This window comes from Coloeus monedula, assembly GCF_965178545.1.
Source record: "Coloeus monedula genome assembly, chromosome: 18".
Classification (NCBI taxonomy): domain Eukaryota; kingdom Metazoa; phylum Chordata; class Aves; order Passeriformes; family Corvidae; genus Coloeus; species Coloeus monedula.
In genome coordinates this window covers 2194895-2212483 of record NC_138798.1, presented here as the reverse complement: position 1 = coordinate 2212483, position 17589 = coordinate 2194895, and the positions used below count along the sequence as shown (strand labels likewise).

Genomic DNA, 17589 nt, shown 5'->3' with positions numbered 1-17589 from the left:
GTTTGTCAGTGGTCAGCTCCTGCTGCTGTTGGTAACTGAGCAGTGAGACAGAACAGCTGCCACTGAGCTGTGTAGATCAAAGCTGTTTGGGGCTCTGTGTGGGCTTTGGTCCCTCTGGGCCAAGCCTCTCAGCTGTGCCATAACTCCCAGCCCTCCCAGCTCCACAGAGTTCCCCGATGAGCCCAGCCAACCTGAGGAGATCAAAGCAGGGCGCTTGTGTCCCTGAGAGCTCTTCCCAAGGGGCTGAGCAGGACAGTGGACGGGAGTGGGCACTGCAGAGCCAGGGAGAAGCTCCTGCAGTGTTGCAGCCAGGAGTGCAGTCAGCTCTGGTGTCCTGGCTTTTGTCCTTCCCCTTTGGCTCTGGGAACGTGGAGCAGAGCCCCCGAGCTCTGTGTGGCTGCAGGGCTGCGCGGCGCCAGCTCTGCCGGCCTGTGGGATGTGGCAGTGCCAGGCTGGGATGAGTGGCCCGTGTCCCCCTGCATTTCGGGGTTTGGTGCTTTGTCCTTTTTGGGCCTCCTGTGTCTGTCCCTTAGCGCGGATGGGACACAAAAGCCGTGCGTGTTTGCACAGGTCTGAGGAGAACCAAATGGAAAAAAAAAAACCTTTGCATGCCGCTGGGAAGTGCCACCGCGGGCCCATCTCGGCCGCACGGTCAGTTTGCTGCTGTCTAACAAGACGCGGTGACTTGACCTGGGTAAAACATTACCGAAAAAAGGAGAAAAAAAGAGCAGCACCCACGTGGAGATGCCGGGGATTGAACCCGGGACCTCATACATGCAAAGCATGCGCTCTACCGCTGAGCTACATCCCCCTGCCCGCGCTCGCTGCCCTGCCCGCCGGCCACGTCCGCGCTCCGCTGGCCCCGCTGCGGAGACGGGCGAGCGGATGGGGCCGCACCGAGGCCCCGCCAGGCCCCGGGGGGCTGTGGGCACTGCAGTGTACAGAGCCTGGTGCGATCCTCAGACAGCCCTTACAAAGACAGGAACGCGCTGGTTCGCACACACAAAACGGAGTGGTTTTACTCTGTCGGAAATGAGGGAAATCTGTGCGGGAAGAAAAAAAAAGAAGACTTCTGAAGAAAAATTATATTCCACCTCCCCGTCGGGGAATCGAACCCCGGTCTCCCGCGTGACAGGCGGGGATACTCACCACTATACTAACGAGGACGGCTTGAAACGATCTTCCCGCGGGCTGGGTCATGCCCGAGCGGCCACCGCCGGGCCCGCTCCATCGCCGCCGTTCTTCTGGCAGCGGTTCCTGACACAAAAGTCCCGCACGCGCGAGCGCCTACGTTGGCAGCGGCTGAGCCGCCCGGCGCAGCCACAGCAGCCCCCGCGCTCTCCGCTCAGCGGCAAAACGAACCAAAAAAAAAAAACCTTCTGCCGAAACCCGGGATCGAACCAGGGACCTTTAGATCTTCAGTCTAACGCTCTCCCAACTGAGCTATTTCGGCGGGCGAGAGCGCCCTCGCTGGCCGTGGATACGACCCCGCCCCGCGCCCCCCTGGGCGCCGCTGCCCGGCCGGTGCGCGCCCTCCCACGCGAGTTCCGCCGCCCGGTTCCCGGGGCGTCCAGGGCTTCACACCTTTCCCCGGTGATTTCCACTCCCGGGACCCCAGGGAATCTCCAGTCACCAGCAGCCGCGGGGTGCTCAGGGGATAGAAACGGTCCCTATCCCCTCCCTTGGAACAAAACGCGTCTCTGCCCGCTTTGCCCCGCCCCTCCGGCGGGGGTTCCGCGGCAGCGACACAGACAAACCCTGCGCGGGGCCGCCCACAAAAAATGGCACCCGGGAGCAAGAGTTACGTGACCTCCCCGTCGGGGAATCGAACCCCGGTCTCCCGCGTGACAGGCGGGGATACTCACCACTATACTAACGAGGATAGACGCTTCAGCGTGTCTCCCGGCTTGCCCTATGAGCGTGCGGTCCCGCCCCAGGTGGAGCTGCCGCCTGCCCGCTCCGCTCCCGCGGGCGCTGCCGCCGCCGGGGCCCAGCGCGGGGCTGCGCGGGGCGCGGGGGATGTGTGGGCACTGCGGGGTGGCCGCGGTGTCACCGCCGGGCCCGGCCTGCGGCTCCTGCTATCGTTGTATTGGCTTTGGAAGGAGCGGCTCCCAACAAGGGGATGTAGCTCAGTGGTAGAGCGCATGCTTTGCATGTATGAGGCCCCGGGTTCAATCCCCGGCATCTCCACTTTTTGCCCCTCTGCGGGGCCCTCCCAAACACGGCGGGGCTGCAGCGTTTGGCTCCGAGCACCCAGGGCAAGCGCCGCTCTCCTTCTGCCTCCGCATTTACAGTCGCTGTTGATTCAGCTTTAGATATTTTTTGATGCTTACTTGTGTCCTGGCCTCGCTCCTGCAGCGCAGGGGAGCAGTGGGAATTATGGACACACGCCCAGCCGGTTGGGCTGCACCAGTTTCCTCCAGAACACGGGGACAGGAGCGGCCCTGCCCACACCGTGTCCTGCAGCTGTGTCACAAGCAGCAGCCCATCAGCACAGTGCGAGCACTGGGTTTACCAAGACTCAAAAAGTTCAGGTGAAGGGGAAGGTAAACTCAAGCTTCTTCCCCTTCACTAATTAAACCATTCCTATCTCAACCCACAAGTTTCCTCACTTTTGTGCTCCCTGTCCTGAGCTGCTGCCCAGGGCCAGCCCACCACCAAAGGTTCTGTTGCATGTGGATGTGCTGACACACGTGAGGAAGGGTCTGCACAGGTCTGAAATTCTGCTCATTGCAGCATCCCACGCAGCAAACAATTCTCCCATCCAGACCAAGAACTTTACATATTTATTACAGTTCATACGACTAATATAGTCCAAAGAGAAACTTCAGGTAAAAAAAACAAACAAACCATCCATAAAAAACAGTGGATACAATTATCCAAACATTAATATTACGAAATACCAGCTGAACAGCTGGTAGGACTTCTGGGAAAACAGAACAACACCTCGTTTGCCTACAAAAAGGTATTGCTACAATTGATGAGTCCATCTGTCTCAGACTTCCAAGGAAACCCTTGGAAAGCTCTCTTGGAGAAAAGGAGTCCATCAGCACCAAGAGTCACTGGGCTACTGGTGGCCACTTCAGGGCGAGGTCCTGGTGCATGGCCTCGGGGACCCACTGGCGATAGGCTGCGAGCAGGTCTGCAAGGGAAGCAGAGCAGTGTTATGCTTTGGCTGGAAAAATGAGCTCCTGTGGGATCACCCCAGGAGCCAGGACCAGCCTTCCACTGCTGGGATGGTGCTGGAGCTTGGACACTTCCATGCACAGGTGACAGCATCCACAGGAATCTCTGTGAGCCACCACTGCAGCACTTCGCTGCTGCTTCTGTAAAAGAATCCTTAAAATCAGGCACCCAATACTGAACAAAATCCATTTTACCAGGAAAAGTTTTCCAGTATCCATGGACAGTACCACCATAGTCTAATGCACTTCAACTGTGGTTACAACTACAGGAAAAAAAATCTTATAATACAAATAAATATTGCTTTCTGAAGTGCTTTCTGTAATTTTTCACAAGAACCAAACACAGGACATTACTGCTCCTGGTAACAAAACAGGAAATATTTGGAGCTTAACAGGTGAAGCAGTCCACTTTTAAAAATTATAATTCAATAGTGCTCAAGGTACTCCACTGCTATGACTGATAATTAGGCAAGCAGAACACTTACATTTAGGATTTTTCTTCCATGCAGCCAGCAAAGCATCACGATTATCACAATTTTCTTTAACTAGAGCCTGCAGGAGGGCTTCTGTCCTGGGCTGAAGTCTGAACCGATGACAGGGTGCAATAAAACAATGTTCATTAGCACAGTTCAGCAGAGTGCTACAGCATTCAGCTTACCTTTATGAACTCTACATCTTCTGAAAAGGCTAAATACAGATGTATAAACACACAACCTCTGCATACAGAAATGTGCCACTGGCTGAAGGAAATTCACTACGAGTAGTTTCTTGCCCCCACTACAACTCCTTGTAGTTAGAAGTAGCAGCAGGTTGCTCTTGTGTCTCCCCTGCAGCTGCAGAGCACAAGGTAAAGCAAAAAGGAGTCCCCAGGTGCCTTGCTGAGCTCTGAACTGACTAAAACAGGAAAACATTTGGTCATTGTAGGACCCTCAGATAACATCTGTCACTCCTAACAGAGTCCTCCAAAATCCTGGCACCTATCAACCCCAGGAAAAGCCAGAACAGACTCTGGGAAAGTTAATTTGGTAAATGAGAGAACGAGGGGAGAGAAAGGGAGGGACAGCTGACAGCCTTTTGGAGGGCCACAGGCCTGTAAGTGCCATCAAAAACCCCACTGTCTGTTAGAAACATGCTTTTGAAAAGAAAGAAAGGCAGAGCAAGTGGCCAAATTCCACAGCAAAGCACAGAGGGCAGCAGTGCTCACCCATCACTGCACACAGGGGTGAGCAGCACCTGAGCAGAGCTCAGCAGAGCCCAGCAGTGGCCACAAGAGCCCAGCAGTGGCCACAAGAGCCCAGCAGTGGCCAGCAGTGTCCAGCAGAGCCCAGCAGGCTGCGTGTCCTGCACTGCCCTCACCACCACCAGCTCTCCTGGGACACACCTTTTCTTGGTGAGAAAACTCATTTTCCTCGCCCTGCAGCTACAGCCAAGATCACGATCTACAACACCCTTCCCAGCATTGAATTTTTTTTAATTCAGAAAGGAAGTGAAAAGTGTTTGGTGGAGACAACAACCTGAAGTTTGTTTTTAACAACTTACTTGGACCACGTCTTTAGCATGATGAGGGGACTGGACAGCAGGCACTGGCTGTAGGAGCTCAGCTTTTTAATGACCTGCAAGATTTGTTACAAGAAGAACATAATGAATAAGGTAAATTAATTGTTATATGGTAACAACCATCAGTGCACTTGTGCTACTATAAATTCCCATGTCATATTCTCCATTACCATCTTCCTCCTATCCACGTGTCCAGAAGTCTTGTCCTGACTGGTTTGTTGGACAATTCTTCTGTCTCAGAGTGGACAAAGACATGAGCTATTAGCTTTTTTTCCTTTGCAAAAACAGGTCTTAAATTTGGGAGTCTCCTTCACTGAAATACTGATTTTTCATGCTCTTTTGTGTTTTAAAGACACCTTCCCCACCTCACCAACCACAATAAAGTCTTCCAACCACCAGCAAACTATGAGGAATGGGCACACACAAAGAAAGAAGCCACAAGGCTCATCTCCTCCAAAAACTGGGCTAAAAACTTCCTGATAACACCAAGGAAGTGACACAGCTGGAACACACCCACCTTTCCTTCCAGCAGGAACCTGGCAAAGTGTTTGTAGCGATCAATTCCTTCGGGGTAATCGACTTCCACAGCAGGGAGCTGCCAGCCCACACGGTCTGGAAACAAAGACCACACCAGGTCTCCTCCATGCTCCCAGAGGAGGGACATTTGCAGGGAGCTGTGACAACACAGGTGCCAAGAGAAGCAGGGAGGACACTGCCACCACCCCCCAGCCTTCACAGGGCGAGCAGTGGGCTCCCTGAAGTGCCCATTTTCAGTGCTACAAACCCCATGGAGGTGCTCAAAGCACTGCTGAGCTCTTTAGACAGCCCAAGCAGAGCTTGACCTTTCTGGTGCTGTGACAGCCTCGTTAGAGCAGCATCACAGGAGTTCCAGAGCAGCTCTGGGACAGAACTCCTGCGGGACACCTTCAGACACTTACAGAAGACACTGGGCCTGTGACAGCGAACTCGGCCCGTTCCAGGGCAGTAGGAGGGAGGAGGATTTTCCAGAGGCTTCCCAAAGTGGCAGTATGGTGGCAGCAGGGCAGGAATCCACTCGGGTTCGACTGCAGACACACCTGAGGAGGGAAAACACAACGAATACAGGTTTGCTGCCAAGGGCCACAACTCACTGGCAGCCCCACGGGTGCAGGGCATGGTCAGGATCTCATCTCCACAGATTTACTTGTGTTTCATTCTTCAAGTCAACCTTTTCATGTTGTAAAAAACCTGTTCAGAGACCAGCAGTGGGCAGTTGTGGTTGGCAGGGCAGGGGCAAAGCAGCCATTTCAGAAGCTGAGCTTTGCTCCAGCCAATTCTGCCAGACGAATTAAAAAGATAAAATAGGCCAACTTATCTCCTGATCCAGATCTAGCAAACCTTAAGGATCCAAATCCCAGGAGTCCCAACCACGCAGTAAAGAGAGCGCTCGGCCACCACAGAGGGGAAACTCTCTGCCAAGGCACTTCTGAGCTCCTCACCAGGGCTGCAGCACAAGCTGGCCCCCAGCACTCACCTTTCATGTACAGCTTTGTAGTCTCTACAATTTCTTGGTACACCACAAACTCTGGGAGTTCTTTGAAGAGGACTGAGCTTGGGTGGATGAACACTGGGTCCTCCAGGAGTGCAGTCTGTGAGGAGGCACAAAGATTGAAGCAGAGTAAGACAAGTTACTGACAATTCAATTTCTTCATTGCATCTCATTCCAGTCTCTCTCAGATGTATATTTATAAGGTTTCCTTAAGTGGTAGTGGTTTTTAATACCTGGTGTCTGGAGACACCAAGCACTTTACAAGATGAACTAATGGTACTTCTTAACTCCTCTATAGCATTTCCTACGTGAACACCAGGAAATTGCAACACTGCAAACTTAAGTTCCGCAGAGAGAAGCTGCAGGAAGCCAGCACAGGCAGCCTCAGAAACCTGGGCTGTGCACAGGAGCACCTTTCTGCCACGCAGGGAAGGAGGAACTGAGCCCAGCCAAGCTGTTTACCTTGTAGGCATTTTTCCACTTGTCATCCAGGAGCTCCTCTGCCTGAACCCTTCGGGCAACGTGATCCCCCAGCCCTGCCAGCACAATCTGCCTCAGGTAGGTCACCTGAGCTTCTGTTGGGGGCTTCATCTTTGGGTCAACGTAGAGCCCAGCATCCATGCAGACCGAATTCACTGTGGGGAGAAAGAGGTGAGAGAAGATTCAACAGGAAACAAATCAGCTCTGTGGATGTGTCATGCCCCAAGAGAGAATAAACACAGCAATTCCTCCCCAGCCCCACTCACCTGCCGTGGTCAGCTGTCCTCTCAGGCGCCGGATTTCCAGCATGGCTTTGTACCTGAGCCCATTTTCCTCACAGAACTTACGGGTGCATCCAGCATACTCACAGGCCCCCACTGCTCCTGGGAGGGGACAGACAGGAGGAGCTGATCAGCTCTCCTGATTAAAGCAACGGTGGGGCAGCACTGTCCCAGTCAATGTGTGCATTCCACAGCTTCCTCTCGGCACTGGGAACTGGAGGCTGCCCAGAGAGCAGCCTGGAAAACACTGCTGAGCTCCACCCTGCAGCACGAGGGTGCCTTTGGCCGTGCAAGGCTGAGGGCTCAGGGTGACAGGAGGGGAACAGAACGGAGCACAGGGATCAGGGGCTGTACCTAACATCACCATGAGATCCCCCAGCTTCTGCATCGGCCCCTGCCCAGCCCAGACCTTCTGCATCTGTAAAAACCTCGCTCTCTTCCCCTTCAGCTGGGCTGCCTCTTCCTCACTCACTGCTGGCCTGAAAGAAACACAGGCCAGCCCCAGTGAGTGCCGTGCTCGCAGGCAGAGCGCTGTGAGAGGCACGGCTGGGACAGGGACACAGCCCGTGAGGAGCACACCAGGCCCAGCCACTCACCTGTCAAACTCCTCAAAGAGCTCCCTGACAGTCATGGCAGACACGATGGTGATGCTGTAGGGAAGGCAGTGGTGCTGCCTGCTCAACGCCAACATCTTTGCATAGCGGGGGGCTACAGGAAAAGTGGCCATTACTCTGCCCAGGGGGCTGATGGGGCAGCTCAGCTTCGCTGCCAGCTGCTGCTTCAGCCTGGGGGAGGGGAAAGAGGTCTCATTTAATGAAGTAACTTTGAATTAGAACAAGTCTGTGCTCCTGGTGTTGGCACCCAATTAATTTGATGTGTTTTCTCAGGCTTTGTTATGTGCTGGTCCCAAAGGCCAGGGGAAAGATTCCTCTTCCTAACGCAGCTCCCACCAGCCCTGCATGGATGCTCCCAACACAATCCTTCCCTGCCAAACACACCCAGGGCCAGTGAAACAAACAGAGGTGAGCCAGAGACTGAAATGATGCCATTTTCTGTGCCAAAGCACGTCCTTGGGTGTGAGGGCTGAGGCAGCAGAGGAGGCAGAAGCACAGCAGAGCCCACAGGTTCGACAGTGGAGGAAATTAGTGGGGGACCACAGGCATTACCTTCCTGTCAAAGGGGGCTCCTTTAGGGCACCCAGGGCTATCAGCAACTCCTCAGCTGCTGCAAGTGCTTCCGTGGGAGGCGGTGTTGGGAACGGGAAGTTGATTACCTATGGAAACAGGAGAAAAAGCCCTTCAGCTCATCACTGACACCACACCCACTGGAAAACGGTCTGAGTGAGGTCAGAAGCCCTGGAAGGGAGTGAAATCCTCCCCTCTGGTTACGTGTGCCAAAGAAAAACATTTAGGATGTTTGCCAGAAGTGAAAGGAAAGGACACATAATGGCAGGAAGTGCTTGGAACAAAAACATGAGGAAACAGAAATACCAGAATCACCCTTCGCTGCCACTGACTGCAGGCACCACCCAGAGCAGGCTGCTTGAAGGTCTAAATTTAAGTGCTGTGCTTTCTGAAAGTGCTCCAGTATCTCCAAAACACAGCCCCTGTTTAGACAGGGTTTTTTTTAACCTCTAAGAATATAAGAAAGCATTTACTACCTGAACAAACATGTCTGTTAAGGCCTAGTACAATTCAGAGCAGCTTCTGCAATTTGCAGAACCAAAATGGACTCTGAGGATCTTAATTTCTACCACAAGGCACAGCTCCAAGCAATGACAATAAAATACATTTCTGTTTGTTTCTGGCTCCTAAGGGCAACCACTTTAATGGGTGCTGTAGTACAAAGCTCTTTCCAACTCACCTTTTCTATATTCAATGCCTTCATTTGCAGAATCAAGTCTTCCACCGGTCGCTTTGTTATTTCTGGAGCAGAGAACTTCTCAAAGTCCATGAAAACTGCTGAAGAGTATAACCTAGTGGACCAGAAGTGCTGTTTAGGTTCTTAAAAGAAATCTTAACTCAAGAGATATGCATGAAAAACTAGCAAGGGATTAAAAAAAAAGGCAGCTGTGGATGGTATTTGCATAACCATATCGTTATTTATACGTTGGGGCATTTGCCTTATTCACAGCAAGTTAACTCGGCTTGGAGTTAAATCCATCTGGCCACGGTGAAATCTCATGTGGCCAGGGTGAAATCGAATCCAGCCATGAAAATAAAGAGTTTTCAGCAAGAGAAAGGCCCCTGAGAAGCCAAACCCAAACCAACATCACCAGTGACAGCTCACACTTGGCATCACCTCTCCCACTGGAATGCAGCACCGGCTGCCCGTGGAAGGGGCAGTGGGATGGGGGATGATTCAAATTCCCACTGAGAGCCCCTGGGCTGGTTGCTCCCCCTGGGCTGCTGTCCAGCAGGGCACTGACCTGTAGCAGTGGCCTGGCTCGGTGCGGCCGGCCCGGCCTGCCCGCTGGTTGGCCGAGGCCTGGGAGATCCAGGTGACCCTGAAGGACGAGACCCCCGTGATTCTGTCATAGAAACGTTTCTTGACCTTCCCACAGTCCACCACGTATTTGATGCCTGGGATGGTGAGGGATGTCTCAGCCACGTTGGTGGCCACGACGCAGAGCCTGGTGCCAGGAGGAGGAGCCCTGAACACCTACGAGAGACAGACGGGAGTGTGAGAGGCAGTGCCAGCAGGAGAGGGACAGGAGAGGGACAGGAGAGGGACAGGAGAGGGACAGGAGAGGGACAGGAGAGGGACAGGCAGTCCTCCTGGATGGGCTGCAAAGGGACGGCAGTGCATATGGCACTGCAAGGGGAACCCAGGGGCCAGAGCAGAGACTTAACTCTGTGTCTCCAGCTCTGGAGCTTTGTCCAGCTCAGTTAAGCCTCAGAAATGACCACAGGGGCTCCAGGTGGAGCACACACCAGCACTGAGCTGTGTTCAGACGCTGCTGCTACCTCCAAAGACAGGAGGGAATGCAGGAATCTGTTCAAGCTCCCTGCTGGCAGCAGCATCCCGATGTGCCCAGGGCCAGGATGGATTTAGAGATCCTGCAGGACTGTCACTGATCATCTCTCCCAACCTCTGAAGGGGCACATCAGGGAGACCACAGCCCAGGCCAGGCTTGCCCCAATCCCATCCCAACCTGCCCACTGGGCCATTCAAGCTGATGGATAGTCCAAGATGGGAATTTTTGCTCACTTGTGATGATCACACAGATCTGTAAGATCTTCTGCCCATTGTGGCAATAAATCCTTTACCTTTGCCTGTTTCTCTGGTGCCAGCAAGGAATAGAGTGGGAGCACATACAGTGGCAGGGATGAATCGGATTTCTCCTCTGTGGGGAAACAAACCAGCACCGTTCAGTCCAAGTTCCAGGCTTAGTCCCAACAACATCTGCACAAACACCACTTCATTAAATCCAGGAAGGTAATGGGTACAAAGCTTAGCAGCTTTCCCACAGCACGGGGCTGCTGTGGTACCACAGCAGATCAGCTCAGGACAACCAACTCATGTCACTCATTTCACAGGTGACAGCAGACAGGGATTCTTTCTTTCATATGTGCCAAACCTTCTTCTGAGTCTCCATCTCCTAAATCCAGGTCAAGGTCAGAGCCTGCAGCATCATCATCACTGTCAATGTCTCTGTCTTCATCTCCTTCATCCACTGGCACCACAGAGTAATTGTTCAGGTCAATTTTGGGGAGTGTCTGAGAAAGAGAGGAAAGATGACATCAACACGTTAAGGGGGGACACAAACAGCACTTTGCACAGCTTTGGAAGCAAAGCTGAGCACTGACTCCGAAGGTGACAGAGGGATATGTCCCAAACATCAGTGTACCCAGAACATCAGGATCTCTGCTAACAAAGTGCATGGGCACAACCCAAACACCATCCTTGGTAACAAATGCATCAGTCCAAATTTTGGGTAACAAATGAGGAGCAGCCCTGGTGCCAGAAAGTCTGGAGCTCCTTCCATTAAAGTTTTAGTGGTCAGTACTCAATCTGAATCAATCTCCTGCCACGATACCCAGAGTTTCAGCACTCTGCAGCAGTGTGGGCAGCACTGCTGGAACTCCTGAGGGGACACGTGTGGGCTACAGGGCTTCAGGCAAGTCTAGAAGAGCTGGTGAAAGGCACAGCTACACAGGAGTGCTGTTTGCAGGGAGGCACCTGCTCCCTCCTGTCTCTTGGAGGAATTCTACCCATCACACATTACCAGAACTTTCCTCCTCTTCCTTGATTTCTTAAATTTCCTGATTTCTTCCACCGAGTCTTCTTTGTCATCCTCTCCTCCTACAAAAACAGCCAGTGGGACAGCTGTTAGCTGAGCATGTTTTCCTCTTGGAAAAGGTAGTGGGAGAAGTCTGGTCCCACTCCCACCTTTCTGGGGATGCACAGTGTGGAAGAAGCAAATAGTCACACTGAAGGGAGAGGGCAACTGGAAGGGACCTTTTCCCAAACTCAAACCAGCACAATATTTAACATCAGTCCTGACAATCATCCACAATGGGCCCTTTCCCCAAACCTTGTTTCTTGCCTTTTTAAAATAAAAGTTCACATTTTTAGATGCAGAGCCAGCTCACTTCTCAGTGGGATAAATTTGAAGTTTAACAGTTTCTACAGCATTACCTGCAGCGTTGTTTTTTTGGTATGGGAAGGCTTTTCTTAGTCTTCTACAGAGAGAGTGAACTTCTGCCTGGCCTGTTAAAAACACCAAAATCCCACCTGCAAGAGGAAAAAAAAAAAAGAAAAAAAGAAACAAAAACCAACACAAAAACTTTGGGCACGTTCAGTATGAGGAATTTGAGAGGTTCTCAGCAGTGAAGTTCTCTCACCTGCAGGCAGCATCCGATGGATTTTACACACCTTCCTGAAGCACTCCCCACTGTAGTCATCCAGAGGGGTTTTCTTGTTGAAATGAACAGTGACAGGGAATTGCCTTGCATCTACCTGGAGAGGAAATACAAAGAAAGGGTTTGTTTGCTGTTACAACTCCAGCACAATCAATACAGCGTTCATGGGACAGCCGGAAAAGCTCACCCTGTATTTCTGTTCAGCTCTTGGCTTTGGTAGCCTACAAAACACCAAACCCACAGAAATTACTGGTGTTGTCTGCTCTGAACACCACAAAACCATGCTAGAAACCACAGCTTTTCTCCCTTTCACATCATCAACTTAGATTGAAGCTTTCTAGTCCTCCTGAACCATAACTTCAAGAGTTTTTCAAGATAATCAGATTCTGCCAGGGTGGTTTTCTGATAAAAGTGGAAAGAAAAACACCGAGTCCCAGAAGAAACAATAGCCTAAACAAAAAGATTATTTTAAAAATGGTATCTGAAAGATTTCAGCACCAGCTGGAAAGATTAGAGTGCCCCTGTTTTGTAAGTGGTTTGACAAAGGCCACCCTCGCTGTATTTCAGCTCCCAAGGAGGGGAACAGTACCTGGATGACAGGAGGTTTAACAGAGAACAGCCTGGTGTTGTCAGTGAAATCCTCCACGCGCAGAGTTGCAGACATGATGATCAGCTTCAGGGGTAGCCCTTTCTGCAGGGACACAAACCTGTCACCCTGTGCCCCAAATGTCTCCTCCCAAGCTCAGCCAGTGCTACAACCAACACCTTGCTTTCTCCCAGGCTGCTGGGATTCCATTATCTACACGTGTCCCATGGCACTGTAAGTCTCAAATGAACTGGATTTTGCCTGAAAAGTCACCTCCTGGTACTGACATGTGCTATTTCCCCCTTTGTGTAGGCTCTGTGCTTCTTCAATCACACAGAAAGACAAACATGTTCACTGAGAGTTATTTCATCCTTTCTGTCAGGGAAAGAAATCATCACAGAGAGTCCCCCATCACAGAGCCCCTTCATGTCTAACATGCCCTGCCTGGCACATCCCCGTGCAGTGCAGGAAGCCTGCCCCTCTCACCTTCTGACGCAGGGGCACGATGCGAGACAAGAGCCCTATCAGGATATCTGTGTACATGCTCCTCTCGTGGGCTTCATCAATGATGATGACTTTGTACTTTGAAAGCAGAAAGTCCTGGGGGGGAGAGCGATTTCAGCACGGGAGGCCTCAGCCAAGGACATCTGAGTCAGGACACCCCACAGCTGCACAAGCACTGACCCCCATCCCACAGCTGTATCTGTCACACAGTTTAATGTGCTCACCCCACACAAAGCAGCCTGGTTCCCAAGGGTCTCTTCCTTGCTCTCATTTTACACAGCAAGATAATGTAATGTTTAAGGACTTGGGCAGGAATATCAAAGGTAGAGATGAAATAAATCCCTGGTGCTGAAAGGGATTCTGATTTGAAAGACTGGCAACAAATCCATGCTGGCCTCTCCTCCCAGCTATACAAAAAATTTCCCCTTTTATAACACTGAGGACAGCAACTCACCTTCTGTATCTCTTTGAGCAGCACACCATCCGTCATGAACTTGATCTGCGTTTCATCCGTAACGTTCCCCTCATATCGGATTTGATACGAAACCACTCTGTGGGGAAACACCAGGGCAGCCACGGGAAGCAGCATGGGGAGAAGCAGAAAGTCCATGTCACCCACTGAGCATCTCAGTGCCATCTTCCAGAGAGGTCTCAGCCCTTTTAAAGCTCACCTGTGAGACAGGTTCATCTCCTTGGCGACTCTCTGGGACATGGACACCGCAGCTACGCGCCGAGGCTCCGTGATCCCGATGGTGCCACTGCAGCTAACGAGGGGAGGAAAAGGAAAGGGTGGGTTGTTTCAATTCAACACAGAAGCACCCCAAAAATGACAAGAGGATTTCTCACCATGGTTCTAGATTAAGTGGCATCCTTCACACAGCATCACTCTTAGTTATAGTTAGAATAAAAAAAGGAAAGGAAGGTTTGGGATTCCCTTCTATGTGTATTGATCTGAAGATGCACGGATTACAGCAATGTTTTTCCCAAAATGTTGTCTCTGCAATTCCATTTGCTGCATATAAAATCCAATTCCTACCTGGCATATCCAGCTTCATAGAGGAACTGAGGCACTTGTGTGGTTTTGCCGCTTCCCGTCTCTCCACATATGATCACAATGGGATTCTCATTAATGGCTTCCATGACCACTTGCTCTTCAGCAAGGATTGGAAGCTTCAGCCTTGCTTCCTGAACAGTGTAAAACACAGATTTTAGTTGCATTGTTTCTCAATCCTTTTTTTTGTTTTCCTCAGGATTGAAAACTGTTACCTTGCTCAGACCACAAAACCCACAGGAAGGAATCCTGCAAGCCTGTGGCTCGGAAAGCTCTAAACCAGTTAATGCCACACGAGCATGTCTGAGAACCAGAGTCATCAGAGCAGCTTCCCAGAAAGCAGATGGCAAGTTTAATTTGTGAAACTTCAGAGTCCCTTGAGTCTCTAAATAGAACACTTCAAGGAAAACTCATTTCACAACTGTCTCGTCTGCTCAGACCCATGCAGAGCTTTTCCCACTTCTACATGATGCCCTACCTATAACAAATGGGACAAAACCATCCAGCAAAAGATACAGCACAATGGAGAGCTAAAAGGGACTGCTAATGATTCTGTATGTAAAACTAGAGACAAATGCTTATATATCCTAAAACAAACCAAGTTTCCCTTCTGCTGGAACCAGACAGGTTTAAAGCTCAGACCTGCACCAGCTGCCAGAACAAGGACCCTGAGTGCACCCAACGGATGAATACACCATCCTTTCCAGCATCCCTGATAAGCACTGTGCTGTTCACCTGAATCTCAGGAGTCCTGTCCACAGGGATGAACACTGCAGGCTTGCAGGGTGCTTTGCTGGGGGCTGTCTGGGGAGCTGGGGCACTGGGACCAGCTGGCGGCTGCTCAGCCCCTGCCTTCCCCACTCCTCCCTCTGGCTTCTCAGCAGCATTCACAGCACTGGCTGAGGACTTCTCAGCATCTTGTTTCTGCTCTTCCTCCTCCTCCTCAGAGCTGCTGGGCTCTTCCTCAGGCTCCGATTCTGACCCTGAGCTGTGCCTTCTCTTGTTTGCACCACTGATGCTCCTGATCTTCTCAGGGACATCAGTCCTCGGCTCCTGTGTCACCCTGGAATTATGTTATCAGACAAAAATAGCAAATTACTGAACTCCATCCATCCTGAAAAACCTGTTTGCACCAACAAGAAAAACAATCAAGAATGTCAGAATGTGGCCGTTCAACCACAGTGATCAATTCCAAGGGTTCTACCCAAAAAGCACTTTACCTTTTAGCCTGATACATGCGCTCCCCGATCCCCAGTTTGGAAGTAGTGAACAGGAGTTTCATTTCTGCCTCAGAGGCCTGGACCTCGTTCAGCTTGCTCAGCAGCTCAGCTCGCTGTTGAGGGAAAACAACCAAAATCAGTGCTTGTTTTGACCAGGAAATAATTTCATTTCAAGATTTGCACTTGAGCATTACAGGGTGTGCTCTGTGCTCTGGCAAATCCTGCTGAGCAGCTGTAAAACCTTCCTGCTGCTCCATGGTCAGTCCTCCCTGATGAAGATTTCAGTTCTGTACCAGAGCAAAAATAGAAATGGGGACTTGACATCACTGCAATGAGCAGCTCAGCTGCACCCTTCAAACAGCAGGATTTGAACTCAACCACTGGAATGAGGCCTGGAGCAATGGGAGCCTCTCCTCAAATCCCTCACGTGGGACACAGCACTGGCAGGAGGTCAGGCAGACACAGTTTTAAAGCTCCTCCAAAACCAGAGCTCCTTTGTGAAAGCCATTATTCCAGCACTAAAAGGACTGGGAATTTTGCCTGGAAAGGTTTTCCAAAGACAGAAAAGCTCTATTTCCATACTGAAAATAAACAATAAGCGCTTCAGAAGCACTGACAGGACAGCGTTAGGGGTGCACCAAGGTTTGCAGGCCAAAGCTGCTCACACCCCCTGCTTCACAGAGTGCTTTTAAAATGCACTAATGTCACTGCCTGCCAGTGATGTACTCCACAACACTTGGTCTGCAACAGGAACCTGGACCCAGAAACGACACGTTCCTGCAACACCTGATCCACTGAGAGGGAGGGGAACCTACCTGTTTTTTCTTTTCCTTCTGCTCCAAAACTTTCTGCAGGTTTTTCTTCTGTTTCTTGCTCAGGGGTTTCTTCTGCTGTTGCACAACACACACGACTTTCTTCTTCTTTGCTTTTTTTGCTGGCAGGACCAGGGCATTACTTTCGTCAATTCCCTTCAGCGTTGCTCCATCTGAAGGCAAGGGTTTGATTATTCACTCGTGCCAGGTGGATTATTTTCAGCACACTGCTTAGCAGGCTTATCAAGCACCAGGCCGGATTTAGCTGTTTCAAACAAACACAGCCCTCACGCCCAGCCAAAAAAAAATCCTGCAACATCAGCAAGGGCAAAAGACCTCGAAACTGGGGATTCAATAACCCTGAGCTTACTACAGCCCTGAGGGCGATTTGCCACGATTTATGTAACAACACCGTGCAATTTTTGCCTTTTCACTCAGTTCCTCAGGGTCAGGGGGCAGCAGAGCAGCACAGGACACAGTGTGCCCTGCGGTGACTGCCCAGCCTCCTGCCCTGGGCCTCCACGGAGCACCAGTGGATTTCAATACTAAAAACCTGCATTACTCAATTCTGAATAATCAAAATAGAATAACAAACTCACGTTTTAAAAAGTAACACTTGAGAAAGCAAATGTTAAGCACAAGGAGTATGTTTAGTAGTTGCTTTAATAAATAATGGAGCCTCTGAATGTCGTGAGTCGGAAGGGACCCGGGAGGATCATCAGCCCAACTCCTGAACTCCCTGAAGGCACCAAGCGCTCTGGCACAGCTGTTAGTGCAAAGCCGTCAACATCACAGAATGAGGGGATCAATTCGGCTGGAAAAGATCTCTGAGATGATCGAGTCCAGCCTGTGACCCAACACCACCACGCCACCCAGACCGTGGCACCGAGTGCCACATCCAGGGACGGAGACTCCACCGCCTCCCCGGGCAGCCCATTCCAGGCGGATTTTTAAAGATAACAACAATGCTTCCAATAAAAGTGTAATAAAAATATACTAAAGACATGGCAGCAGCTCCAATCTTAGCAGCTCCGCGGTCCCTTTTAGCCCGAGTTCCCAGTAATGAACAAAACGCCGGCCAAGAGCCGCGCCGGCTCCCGCCGCACCTCCCAGCTCCAGGGGCAGCTCCAGCGGCTCGGCGGCGGGCGGCGGCGCGGGGCCCTGCGGCAGCCGGGCCTTCCAGTTGTGCCGGCGGCGCGCTCGGCCCATGGCAGCGGTGTCGGTGACCGGGACCGGGACCGGGACAGGGACAGGGATAGGGACAGGACCCGATCGTGCCCGGCCCGGCCGAACCCCACGTGCGGCTCCCGCTGCCGCCACTTCCGGGGGCGCGGGGTCTCGCGAGAACGGGCGGGAAGAGCCGGGGCGGGCGCATGCGCGGAGCGGCGCCGCGAGGTCGGGACCGCCCCCATCCCATCCCATCCCATCCCATCCCATCCCATCCCATCCCACCCCCACCCCATCCCATCCCACCCCATCCCATCCCATCCCATCCCACCCCATCCCATCCCACCCCCATC

General features: G+C 51.7%; 1 protein-coding gene across 1 annotated transcript; it reads right to left on the bottom strand.

Moving 5' to 3' along the window:
* Positions 1 to 2840: 2840 nt before the first annotated feature.
* DHX37 (DEAH-box helicase 37) lies at positions 2841 to 17368 on the bottom strand. The gene is made up of 27 exons (XM_082293149.1): positions 17176 to 17368; positions 16073 to 16242; positions 15258 to 15370; positions 14773 to 15100; positions 14023 to 14171; positions 13658 to 13750; positions 13441 to 13537; positions 12969 to 13082; positions 12486 to 12587; positions 11879 to 11993; positions 11673 to 11768; positions 11260 to 11336; positions 10612 to 10750; positions 10301 to 10377; positions 9460 to 9692; positions 8895 to 9006; positions 8198 to 8304; positions 7628 to 7816; positions 7386 to 7510; positions 7017 to 7133; positions 6733 to 6905; positions 6256 to 6370; positions 5681 to 5818; positions 5260 to 5354; positions 4725 to 4798; positions 3671 to 3768; positions 2841 to 3142 (listed from the first exon to the last, which is right to left on the bottom strand). Exons 1-27 carry the CDS (start codon positions 17276 to 17278, stop codon positions 3060 to 3062), a joined length of 3432 nt encoding a protein of 1143 aa, XP_082149275.1. The 5' UTR covers positions 17279 to 17368; the 3' UTR covers positions 2841 to 3059.
* Positions 17369 to 17589: the final 221 nt, after the last annotated feature.